The sequence below is a fragment of the Eulemur rufifrons genome, chromosome 25, assembly GCF_041146395.1.
Source record: "Eulemur rufifrons isolate Redbay chromosome 25, OSU_ERuf_1, whole genome shotgun sequence".
NCBI lineage: Eukaryota > Metazoa > Chordata > Mammalia > Primates > Lemuridae > Eulemur > Eulemur rufifrons.
The window spans coordinates 18,689,840-18,703,001 of NC_091007.1; the positions used below are offsets into that span (position 1 = coordinate 18,689,840).

General features: G+C 38.7%; 1 protein-coding gene across 1 annotated transcript; it reads right to left on the reverse strand.

The window, feature by feature from the left end:
* Window positions 1–1,108: 1,108 nt before the first annotated feature.
* On the reverse strand, window positions 1,109–12,841 carry LOC138375341 (patched domain-containing protein 3). The gene is made up of 4 exons (XM_069458841.1): window positions 11,733–12,841; window positions 10,646–10,767; window positions 5,457–5,602; window positions 1,109–2,610 (listed from the first exon to the last, which is right to left on the reverse strand). The coding sequence occupies exons 1-4, from the start codon at window positions 12,783–12,785 to the stop codon at window positions 1,109–1,111; spliced, it is 2,823 nt and encodes a 940-aa protein (XP_069314942.1). The 5' UTR covers window positions 12,786–12,841.
* Window positions 12,842–13,162: the final 321 nt, after the last annotated feature.

Here is a 13,162-nt window from a genome sequence, read left to right on the forward strand (position 1 = left end):
TTACAGGAGGCCTCCATAAATGGAGAAATAAATCATGGACATGAACTGAAAGACCTAATATTGCTAAGATTTGTATGTTCTTCAAATTGATCTATAGATTCATCATAACCCAGTGAAGACCACTGAAGGCATTTTTGAGAAATTGACAAATGATTCTAAAATTAACATGTAAATGCAACGAACCTAGAATAGCCAGAACAATTTGGAAAAGAAGAAAAATATTGGACAACTCACACAACCTAATTTCAAGAATTAATATAAAGCTTCAGTAATCAAGGCAGTATGGTATTGGCCTTAATGTAGACAGAGACAGATCAGTGGCACAGAAATAGAGCCAAACATAAATTGCCAATTGATTTTTTGACGTAGGTGACAAGTTAATCCTATGCTGAAGTATAGTCTTTTCACAAATGATGCTGGGACAACTGGGTAGCTATTATGGGAAGGAAATAAACCTTTATTCATACCTCCCAACAAATACAGGTCTATGGATCATAGACCTAAATGTAAAAAATTAAAACTATTACTTTTGAGAAGAAAACATAGATGGTTTCTTTGTAACCTTGGAGTAGTAAAAATATTTCATAGAACATAGCACAAACCATAAAAAATGACAAATTGGATTTATAAACTTTAAAACTATCTGTTCATCAAAATATACTATTAAGGATATGCATAGAAAGCCTCTGGGAGAAAAATAATAAGCTGTATTTTCATGTAATAATGCATGTAGGAAGTACAATGAAAATAATATTCCATTATAGTATGAATAATATATAAAATAGTTGAATCCTGGGCATAAACTTCTAATGATGAAATAAAAGGAAAAAAAAACTGGAAAGGTTTACTGTATACTTGATTGTAGAGACTATAATAAAGATGACAACACTTCCTAATTTAGTAAAGATATTTTAATATAAGACTAATTAATTTTTCTCAGGATATTTTAAATAACATTTTAAAATGAGATTTCCAAGTCAAGGAAACATGCCTTTGTTTTAAGTTTGTTGACTATTCTTAATAGTGCATTTTCTTATCAGATTAGATTGGGGCAATCAGGAATTCTATAACTGATCTTTGATTTGTTAGTGGATAGTCAAACAAACCTTCAAAAAAGGGTTAAGAATACTGGAATAAAAACTAGGCCATGAACAGCCCCAAATACCATAACAAGAAACATAATCTTAAAAAATGTCCTGAAGATGTATGCTTTAGCTGCAGATAAAACACACACCCCTATTATTGTTGAAACTGCACTTTGTAACACAGGGTAGCCCAGCTCATATAATGCCTCAATTGATTTTCCATTTACTGAGGGCTGAGAACTGGAAACAAATGCATAGGAAATGTGTGCAGAAAAATCGAAAGAAAACCCTATACAAATGACGAGATTAATCATGGATATGGAATCAAGATTGACATTCCAGAATGCCATGAAACCCGTTACTCCCACAATCACAGAAGCAATGGCAAGAGTTACCCACAAGGAACACACTGGATGAGGAATTAACAATAAGGCAACAATGAACATAGCTGCTGATGCAACCATGACATTTCGGACAGTATTTTCTAATATTGCGGCAAACTGATCAAAATATATGAATGCCTGGTTATATACTAGTAGGGGAATTTCACACTTTTCGGCTATGCTTCGTAATTGGAATAACATTGTCTTCTTACTGACTGAGGAAGAAACATGCACAGTCTGAATGAAGCCCCGGGAAGAAATGATTTCATTTGATGATGAAATATTAATATCATGAATAAAAGCTGGAAAATAATTTCCAAAACCAGAAATACCATTCATAAAAGCGTTCTTATCATTAGGATCTTGTCCATTACGTTTCATATATTGCACATATGCCTGTAACCAAAACTCTGTAAGATTTGCATCTACATAGTCATTTTTTTCAAAATCTTTCATACATTTTTCCAGTTTTTGCCTAACTTCTTCATCCCAGTAGTCAATACTTTTAGTAACGACAACCATAACCCTGGGACCATAGTCTGAAAAATACTCTTCCTCTATATTAAAATATGGTGTAATGTAGGAATCGTCACTTGCCAGATTTCGAAGGTCTAAACCTTCCTGCACTCGGAAACACCCGTATATACTACTGGCAAGGTACAAAATGTATATCATCACTACAAAAAACTTGGACCGAGTATTTGTGAGAAAAGGACCAAAATAGTCTCTAAAGAATATATTCATTGGATGGACATCAGTTTTTTGTTCATCTACAACAGAACCAAATGGGAAACAGAACTTTTTTAGTAAGGAACCTTTTTGGTCAGGAGTCTCTGGCTTTTTCAACCAGCGTAGGCAGACTACTTCTCTTTTACCATCCAGGGCCATAAATGCTCCAAAACAAGTGATGTTATAAATATAACAAAAGAACAGGGTTGTTCCTGTATAGATGCAAAAGTATTGTACGGACCTGAAAGAGCTCATAACCCCTGTATAGAAGGCCAGGATGTTGGTGATGGTGGTGATTGTAATGGACACTGCCACCTTTGAATAGACGTTGTACATCCGCTCTCGTATGCTTTCTATGAGGCTGGTCTTCTGCCAGGCAGAAATCATGATAAACATGTCATCGACTCCAACACCTGTGAAAAGGAAACAGAATCTTCATACATATTAATATCCATTAACAATTAAACAGATTGACTCAAACCGTTTTCTTTTTCTATCTCTTAAGGTCTTATTTATTTTGCCCAATCTCTGCTAGACACTACCTTCTCTGTGATGCTTTCTCTGGTTGCCTCTCAATTCACAACAGAATTCATCACTCCTTCCTCTGTAATAAGTCTTTGCTTTGTACATACTCCTGTTAATTCGCACATAGCACAGTGTACTCCTAGTCTTCACTTAAGGTGCCTTTAATGATGAAATCAGGAAACCTGGTTGATTGGGTGGTAGTTGAAGCATTACCAATGTATCATTTGTTCCACTAGATTGGTGAGAGATCATTTTCTCTCATAAGACATTTCATGCTAATGTACAGACACATCCAGCCAACATTCTCTCACTTAAAATATAAGCTGGATTTATGTGTTCTGCAGTTAGCATCTGGCTATCTATGCGGTATACGTCGTTATGGACACACACATAGGCACATGCACAAATGTAGTTTTTCTGCTAGTGTGTTTTTGATACCTAGGATGCTATTATTCAAACTTCACTTGTCCAGGTTAAGGCGTTATCTCATTACAATTCAACCACTCCTAAGATCAGAAGTATGTACCAAAGTAAATCTTAAGAATTCTTGGCCGGGCGCGGTGGCTCACGCCTGTAATCCTAGCACTCTGGGAGGCCGAGGCGGGTGGATTGCTCAAGGTCAGGAGTTCGAGACCAGCCTGAGCGAGACCCCGTCTCTACTAAAAATAGAAAGACATTATATGGACAACTAAAAATCTATATAGAAAAAATTAGCCGGGCATAGTGGTGCATGCCTGTAGTCCCAGCTACTAGGGAGGCTGAGGCAGTAGGATCGCTTAAGCCGAGGAGTCTGAGGTTGCTGTGAGCTAGGCTGACGCCACGGCACTCACTCTAGCCTGGGCAACAAAGTGAGACTCTGTCTCAACAAAAAAAAAAAAAAAAAAAAAAAAAAGAATTCTTTACATATCAATGCCTACTAGGTAATTAATTCCTTTGCTCAATGACATTTCAGGTTGCTATGGAATAGAGAGAATGAGAAAACATTTGAGGACTTTCAAGTCATCACTGAAGACTGGGAAAGGAGTATTAAGAAAGAGGACTAAAAAAAACCAGTATGAGCATGTTGCAGATAATTTCACCGCCCTCATACTTTCTACTAGAGTTGACACTATTTCCATTCATATATGCTTTTGTTTCCATGTGTATTGTTACGAAATTGGTACTTGGAACTGAAATGTTGATCTTAATTTCAATTTTTCCCCCACAGATTACATGCTCAAGTTAGGAGAATACTGGGAATTGCAACCTTGCCTCTAGTTCGAATGTTCTATGGATATGATCAAGGGAGAAGGATCCAAATTGGCACACGTCTACGCATCCTGTCATAGACTACACAGACTGTGTATTGTGGCACCCTTCTGCTGCCAACCGTGAGGATTCCAGTTGTGTTCAGCACAACAAAAGGGAAGAATCAGAAGCGCTAAGAGACCAAGAATAAACTCATTTATTTTTTTTGGTATTTAAAAACTAATGTTAATATTTATAGAACCTTGTTCAGAAATTGTCCTTACACATTCCTTGCTTAAAGTTGCTGAGATCACACACACACATACATACACACGTGTGTACATATGTGCACGTGCACATACTCCTGTGTATACCTGAGCTATACAAAAATGGCTTATATTAAATCAGTTATATACACCTTAACTCTGTTTGTGGCTGTGGGTCACTGAATGATTAAGTGTGCATGTGTATGAGGAAAATGTGCCCTGAAAAGCTAGAATAAATAAGCTGATGTCCAGTACACAGCTCACCTACTGTTGCCTCCAGAAAACCAAATACTATTTCTTCCAAGGTGTTTACTTTCTAAAATAGAAACACCTTTATTTCCTGAGGCTTACTGTAAAATATATTCAGAAATTACCCAAAATACAAAGAAAAATTGAAAACAACTCTAATTCTACCCTTCAGGGATAATCCCTGTTAACATTTTAATACATATCCGTCCAGATTTTGTTCTGTACAAATATACACATATAACTGTCTATTTCAAACATCTTATTTTATAACCAGAAATTTTCATTTAATATTAAATATCTTCCTCTTTTAAAAGATTGAATATAATTCTCATGTTTTAACATGCTGTGTTTAATTTGACCAATCCCATATTGATATGGGATTAGGTTGTTAGTAATATTTTCCTATTCTAAATCACACCGAAATGAACATACTTAAGCTACTTTTGAGCACTTGTCCAATTATTAGGACAAAGTCCTGAAAATGGAATTGGTGGGTCAAAGGTATTCCCTTTTTAAGTCTTGATTTGTTCCAAACTTGGATGTACCTTTTCTGTGTTTAGATACAAAAATACCTAACCATTGTGTTCCAGTTGCCTACAGCATTGTATAGTAACATGCTGTACAGGTTTGTAGCCTGGGAGCAATAGGCTGTACCATATAGCCTAGGTGTGTAGTAGGTTATACCGTCTAGGTTTGTGTAAGGACACTCTATGATGTTTGCACAAAGACGAAGTTGCCTAATTATGCATTTCTCAGAACCCTTGAAATTAAGTGATGCATGACCATATTTTCAGTGACTTGTATTTTGTTTTTTACATGAACTGCTATTCACATCCACTGCTTTTCCATTTGGGCTACTAGGTCTTTCCACCTCTAAAGATACACAGTTAAATTTGGTTTTCCAGTTTCCAGACACCTCATTTTGGATCTGCAGAGCTACAGTTCTTTCCCTTATCTACCCCACACCCCCACACGCACAATGTTTTACTCACCTAGAATAAGAAATGGCGAATTTGCAACTATGATCACAAATGGCACCCCGATGTGCAACAGCAGGCCAAAGCCACTCACCACTGCCAAGAAAGCACAAATCACTCCAAAGACTGCAACCCATATTTTGTTTCGTACACAGTCCAACCTGTAAATTTGGAGGGAAAAATCATGGAATTTTTGGTGGTAGCATCTCTACTGAAATTCCATCCATTGATAGCATTCTTGCCTTGGACACCTATTCAAAAACCTCTGGGGCAATAATTTCCACACTTGTCTGCTGGAGACCTTTAATTCCCAGGTACTATACCAGACCAACTGGAAAAAAAAAAAAAAAAAAAGGAACAGAAAAGTTGAGAATCTACCGAACTCTCCTAGGTAATTTTTACACAACTAGCCAAGCACTAATTTTGCCGACTACCATTTCAGAACCACAAAGAATTACTAAAACACTGCAGATGGTTAGTCGCACTCTGATCTTCAGAAGGGTGTGAATGGAATATAACAGGTAATGGAGGGCAAACCGTACCAGAGAAAGAGAACAGATCCAGTTATCTTTTTAGTCCCCCTGAACTGCAACTGGCCATAAACATAATACTAAATAGTTCCTGTATCTCAAAACTAGTTCAGTGCATGTTGTGGTTAACAAAGAGTGTGCAAGTCTTCTTTTAAATAAATTTCAGGATTCTTTTTTACTGGTGAAGTGGGCTCTGTGGAAAAACTGCTACTCATTTGGAAAAGGAAATGTGCTACACTTTGAATGACCCAATGACCCAATGACCTATGACTGTTTCCTTGTCAGACCAACAGAAATGGGAATATATACAAAACATTTTAAAGTATGATTCAGTGTTTTGCCTCTCCAACGACTGTGACATTACATTTTAAAATATTGACAACAACCTCTAGTTTTAGATTTTACTTGTTAGAAATTGCTTCGAACAAATGACTGGACACCTTAGTAGAGAAGAGAAACTAAGTTTGGAATTGAAGTCTAGGAAAGACAACTGAAGAACTGGTGCCACTGATTTCAAAACCACAGAAACACGACGAAAGACCTGCAGGCAAAATCATATTTGAATAGATAAAATTTGTTATTAATAAAATTGTGGCTGAATTTCACTTTTTTTGAACCCCCTAGTCCTATTTATTAAATCCAGGGCCCCAAATCAACACACAAACACATATTAAATCCAGGGAAAAAGTAAATTGCTTTGTTACAATATAATTTTATTATAGCACTTTCTTAAAACAACAACACTAGTTCCTAGGAGTTCAGGATAAGAAAGTAACAAAGATGAAATTTGACGCCAGAATGATTAGTGACGATAAAAATATGACATGTTTATTCCAATTCTTTCTTTGCAGTTTGTGTTTTTTTTAGGTGTGAATTTTTCAGGGGATGGGAGAGTGAGGTATAGTATTGATTGTACTAACTTTACTTTGACTAGCTGCTGTGTTGACTTTCTTTAAATGACCTTTCTTTTAATGCTCAATGGACAATGGAAGGAAAGACTCGAAAGTACAGCACTATAGGAATTTGATGAACACGCTTGCAGATACCCAGCCCTCAGAAAGGACCTTGGTTTAAACAGTTCATCAGAACCACTAGGGGGAGTCTTAGAACTTTAGCTTTCCTGGGACATTTCAATCCTGACTGGAGGACTTGGTCTTACCTAAGAATGACCACAAAAGTCACAGGGCCTGCCTGAGTTTTCATGGAGCAGAGGCAGAACTAGCTCTACCTACAAAACTTAAAGGGAACAAAGGGAGATCAAAATAAAGTTGCTTTATGTTTAAACCTTATGCATCCTGTGTGTGGAATATGTTGGTTACATAAGCATAAAACAGTCTTCAAAGACAAACATAAATAATTTTCTAGTTGCCTTTAATATAAGATTTTTCTGCATTATTGTCTGCAGTCATTTGTAAAGATAAGCAAGAACTGACTATAAATTTGTATCTTCAAAATCAACTATCTAGTAGAAAAGTTTTGTCAAACCAATTGTTGGCATTTATAGATTCCATACTAATTTTAAAAATGCTTTATCCTATTAACTTTAATAAAACTGCATTTTGTTTTATTTTTTCTGCTTCTTTTCTTTTGTTTCTATATTTTCTAAGGGATGTGGTCTTCCTATCCAGACTAACAAAAGTATGAGGTAGTTTATTGACTCTAAAGAGATTCCCATTGTGCTCAAGTCCCTTTACCTCTTCTTTCTCTTCCTTAAATCTAGATAGGTTAAATTATATCATTTGTTACTAAACGTACTTACACATGAGAATTAGAAAAATTTTTGAAATATAGATTCCTAGATTTAACCCCAAGGTATTTCGGTTCAGTAGGGCAGGGCCTGAGAATATAAGGTTTAGGGCTCTCTGGGTGGGATTCCTTCTACATCCAAGTTCTGTTGTTTGTTGATATCTTTCGTATTTTAGTTTTCTGATCTCAAGAACTCATACTATCCCTAATACCTAGATAATGATTGTTAAATGCTTAGCAAAGTAAACCTCACATCAGAATAATGGAGACATCCAATTAAATTAGAGCTTAGTTTTTTTATATATTAAAAGTACTATTTCGAATTCATAGTAGAAATAGGACTGCTTCTTAGTTCTAACAACTTATATGCCCTCAAAATAGAACAACTAATCATAATTGATGCAATATGTAAGGTTAAAAAGGATATGCCAAATCAAACAAAACTGGCCACAGTTTATTTTTACTATTCCATTTGATTATACACTATTACTGATGGGTAAAATTTTTTCAGTCACCAGGTTTATAAAATAACGGTTTAGCACGGGATGTCAGCAAAATGGCAGAGTTCCATAAGCTCTTGTCCTCTCACAGAAACATCAAAAAACAAATAGAAAACATCAGAACCAATTTTATGAACTCTGGAAAACAATGAAAAGTTACAGCAACCAAGCGAGTAATGAATCCAAAAAAAGGCACTCCAAGACAGGTTTTGTAGTAATTTTACGTGCCCTTCCTCACTCCTTCCCTGGTGCGGTGGCAGTCTTGTTATAGATCTGTTGAGATTTTCTATCTCATCTTAAGCCAGTTTAGGTCATTGGTGTGTTTGTAGGAATTTGTGCATTTCATCTAGGTTATCCAATTTGTTGGCATATAGTTATCCATAGTATTTTCTTATAATCTGTTCTATTTCTAGTAGTAAAATAGTCAGTAGTAATATCTCCACTTTCATATCTGATTAGTCATTTGTGTCTTCTTTTTTTCCTTTGTCATCATAGATAAAATTTTGTCAATTTTGTTGATTGTTTTAAAGAACCAACTTTTGGTATTATTGTCTATGTTATTTTTATATTTTATATTTTGTTTATCTCTGTTCTAATCTTTATTATTTCCTTCCTTCTTGCAATGGTCTGAATGTTGGTGTCCTCCCAAGATTCATATGTTGAAACGTAACCCCCAGTGTGACAATATTAAGAGCTGGCAAACATCAAAACCAACCAGAATTAACAACTTTCAGATGCCTGGGGCAAAAGAATACAACCCAAATGTACAAAAGACTATCTAAGGCAAAAGATGGGAAGCACTTCTTTGGCAATTTAAGACATTGAAAAGCAACCATGTATACTGGGGAATTTAGAAAGTCACAGTAAACAGTAACTAACACTAATCCTTCTCAAACTCTTCCAAAAAATTGAAGAGGAAGGAACACTTCCTCACTAATTTTATGAGACCATCATTACACCAATACCAATATCAAAAACATCACAAGAAAACTATAAACTAATATCTCTTATGAATATAGATGCAAAAGTCCTCAACAAATACCAGCAAACCCAATCCAATAGCATATTAAAAGGATTGTATACCATAGCCAAGTGGCATTTATCCCCGGAACACAACAGGGAAAATCCTGTGTTTCAACAGGGGAAAATCAATCAATACCACGTTAACAGAACAAAGGACAACAAATAACCACATGACCATCTCAGTAGATGCTGAAAAGACACTTGACAAAATCCAATGCTCTTTCATGATAAAAAACACTCAAAAACTAGAAATACAAGGGAAATTCCTCAAAATGATAAGGGCATTTATGAAAATCATGAAATCATCATCATACTCAAGTGAAAGACAGAAAGCTTTTCCCTTAAGATCAGAAACAAGACAAAGATGCCTACTTTAACCAGTGATATTCAACATTATACTGAAAGTTCCAGCCAGAGCAATTAGGTAAGAAACAGAAACAAAAGGCATTTAAATTTGAAAGGAAGAAATATATCACTATCGCTTTTCACAGATTACATGATCCTATATATGAAAATTCCAAAAAATCCACAAGAAAACTACCAGATTTAATAAACAAATTCAGCAAAGCTACAGGATACAAGACCAATACAAAAATCAGTTGTGTTTCTATAGGTGTGCAATGAACAAACCAAAACAGAAATTAAGAAAGCAATTCCATTTAAATAGCTCTAAAAGAATAAAATATCTAATAATAAATTTAACCAACCTGGCGAAAGACCTGCACACTGAAAACTACCAAAATTGGTAAAAGAAACTAAAGAAGACCTAAATAAATGGAAAGATGCTTAGTTCGTGGGTAGAAAGACTCAATATTGCTAAAATGCTCAGTCCTACTCAAAACACTCCACAGATTTGACACAATCCCTGTCAAAATTCCAACAACCATTTCTTCCCCCCAGAAATAGAGAAGCCAACCCTTAAATTCACATGGAATTGCAAGGAGTCCTGGATGACCAAAACAACTTTGAGAAAGAAAAACAAAGTTGGAAGACTCTATTATTCAGCCATAAAAAGGAATGAAGTTCTGATACATGCTACAAGGCCTTGAAAATATCACGCTAAATGAAAGAAGCCAGTCACAAAAAGACATATGTATTACTCTACTTACATGAAATCTTTCGACTAGGCAGATTCCTAGAGAAGTAGATTAAAGGTTAACTGGGACTGGAGGGGAGAGGGCCTTGGGGAGTTATTGTGACATGGTGACAGAGTTTCTGTTTGGGGTGATGGAAAATATTTAGAAACTCTTGTGATGGCTGTACAGCAGCGTGGATGTAATTAATGCCACCGAATTGTATACTTTAGAATGGCTATAGTGGCATATTTTATGTTATATATTATATATATTTTACCACAGTATTTCTTACAAAGTATGAGATTAAAAAAGTAATCAAATCATTTTACCTGTAGCATGATGTGATTGAAAATAGGATGATTAGAATGTATGCCAAGTGAAACAAAGGGATCACTGTCTTAGAAGTGGCCGCAAATTCCAGTTGTCTAGAAAGTGATGTGAAGTGGACCACCTGCCACAAAAATATACTCAGGTAAATAACTTATAATTCCAGTATTCACTTGTGAATTACAAAACACATTGAAACACTTTATCTTATTGAAACATGTTAAAATTCAGTAAGAGATCAAAATACATGGATTATGATTTTACAATAGAGAAGATAATGTAAATATGCTTCTTCCTACAAATCTATGGTGTACTTTCCAAAGTTTCTTTCAAAATCCAAAGTTTAAAACTCTTGAATATATAGAATCTGAATTTTATACAAAACTGTGAAATCTTGTCCTCATTAATAACTGTAGAAAGTGTAGCTTTCTCTAAATTTTTATTAGGTTGGTATCTTTTACTATTTTAATTGCATAAATATTATTTCAAGACGGCCTGGTCTTCAAAGGCTCTTAACAGAAGCCATCTCCCCTCTGCCAGGCATGTTTATAAGTATTAGTTGAGTTGTTGACCCAACAATTACCGAACATCTAGTACGTTCCTCACCCTAAGCTAGGTGCTCTATCTGCAGCTCACTTGAAAAATGTTGAGCTAGTTACCTTCCTAACCATGGAACTTTTACTTAAAAGTTTGTTTTTTCATCCCAGTGAACTCCAAACAAGTTTTAGGGGACTCTCCCAAACCAGTGAAGGCTAAATAAAAGTAAGAATTTCAAAGTACTGGAATTTGATTAGAAAACCAAACCCCCAAGTTAAATGTGAAGTTCAATGTCCGTACCGCACAGATCTACCTGGTGGATATAGGATGTGTGTTATGGACTAGAATGTTACCAGGGATTTATGATTTGTGGCATCCTTCGGTGCTAATTGAAGAAAGTTGGATTAAGTACCAAATACAGTAGAGAACACCCAGCTTTGAGGCAAGGACCCTATGACATAGTCAGGGAGTGCCATTGTTAGTGTTCTCGGAGCAAGTCTTCCGCATCCCTCCCATCTCCGGGCCTCCCTGTAAACTCGACCCGCCAGGTACCTTGATTTTCTTCAAGTTCAGACGGTTCTTAATGTTGTTGAATTGGTTCAGGAAATGAGTCAGCCACTGCCTGCTCTGCAGCTTGTCCTCCAGCCGCTCGGTCTTCAGGTAGTACAGCAGCCGCAGGGCTTTGGTCCCCAGGAGCAACCGGTTCTCTCCCATCCTCTTCCCCAGGGTGTTTCCTCCAAAGAAGCCGGTCAGGTAGATGGGAGAGCCTTCGTGGTAGAAGGCAGGGAAGGTGACGTTTCTCAGGTCGAGCCTTGTGTTGTTCTGCCAGGTGTACAGGAGCGGGTTGGGGGCCACGCAGACGTCCCGGTGCTTGGCGCACACCTGCGCGTACGGGATCTGGGTGCCATTAGCCTGTCCCACAGACAGAGACTGCACCACGTCGTCCAGTCTGCTCACTTCCGCAAAGGTGTCCTCCTCCAGCAGCGAGTCGGCCTTGCTGACCACCAGGATGGAGGCGAAACTGGCCTCGGTGCTCCTCCTGGCGGCGGAGAAGCGGTAGGAGTCGTTGGTGGTGAAGTGGGCCTGCACGAAGCGCCGCTCGGCCTTGGCGGGGCCCCCGATCGGGGTGTACTGCTCCTCGAGGTCCTCCTTTTCTTCCCGGGGCAGGTAGAGCAGGCCGCTGCCGAGCGCCACCGTCAGCAGCACGGGCGCCAGCAGGAAGAACCAGGGGTGCTCGCCCACCGCCCAGCCCAGCCGGCCGAAGGCGCGGGACAGCGGTGCCTCCAGGCAGTCGGTGTGGCAGCGGCGCCGGCCCGCGGCCTGCGGCGTCTGGATTTCCGGCTGCCCCAGGGACAGGTCTCTCGTCCCCGACTCCTGCGCCGGCGGGTACTCCAGCTCCATCGACTCGGGCCGTTGCTCCGAGGCCTGCCCCGAAGGCGAGCTCTCGGGCCATTCCTGTCCCTGAGCCGTCGCCGGGGGCTCCCGGGACGCGGGGCTTGCCGCGTCCGGCGGCTCCGACTCCGGCCGGGGGTCCCGCCCCACCGCTACCTCCCGACTGCTCTTCGGCGACCCCTCGGGCGCCACCTGGGAGCGACTGAGGCTCATTTCCGGGAAGCACAGGCGACGTTCTCACTGGGGCCAGTGGGAGGAAAAGTAACTGCTGGCCGGAGCCGCCATCGCCACCCACCCGACGATTTCCTGGAGAAATTCGAAGGAAGTCTGTTTGAGCCTCGCGCCCCAGGCCCGAGGCGTCGTTGGGGAGCACGTGGCTTGCCCTGTCGCCTAACAGGTTAGTTAGCCTGAAATTTGTGGCGTGTCTGACCTCTCAGGAGTTCAGGAAATAGCAGAAACGCTTCTTCCAGGCCCTCAATTGCGAGCCTGGCCTACAGGACTCAAAATTTATTGAGAGAATTTGGCCGGGTCCCAGGCACACACACAAATGGCGCCAATCACATGTGACCTTGAGTGGCAGCCTTTATTTA

Excerpts from the sequence above, each read along its gene's own strand:
- LOC138375341 (XM_069458841.1), bottom strand. The coding sequence starts at position 12,785 with ATGAGCCTCAGTCGCTCCCAGGTGGCGCCCGAGGGGTCGCCGAAGAGC. Across the intron at positions 10,768-11,732 it reads TGAACTTGAAGAAAATCAAG|GTGGTCCACTTCACATCACT; the intron begins GTACCTGGCGGG and ends TTTTTGTGGCAG. Across the intron at positions 5,603-10,645 it reads TCAATCACATCATGCTACAG|GTTGGACTGTGTACGAAACA; the intron begins GTAAAATGATTT and ends CCAAATTTACAG.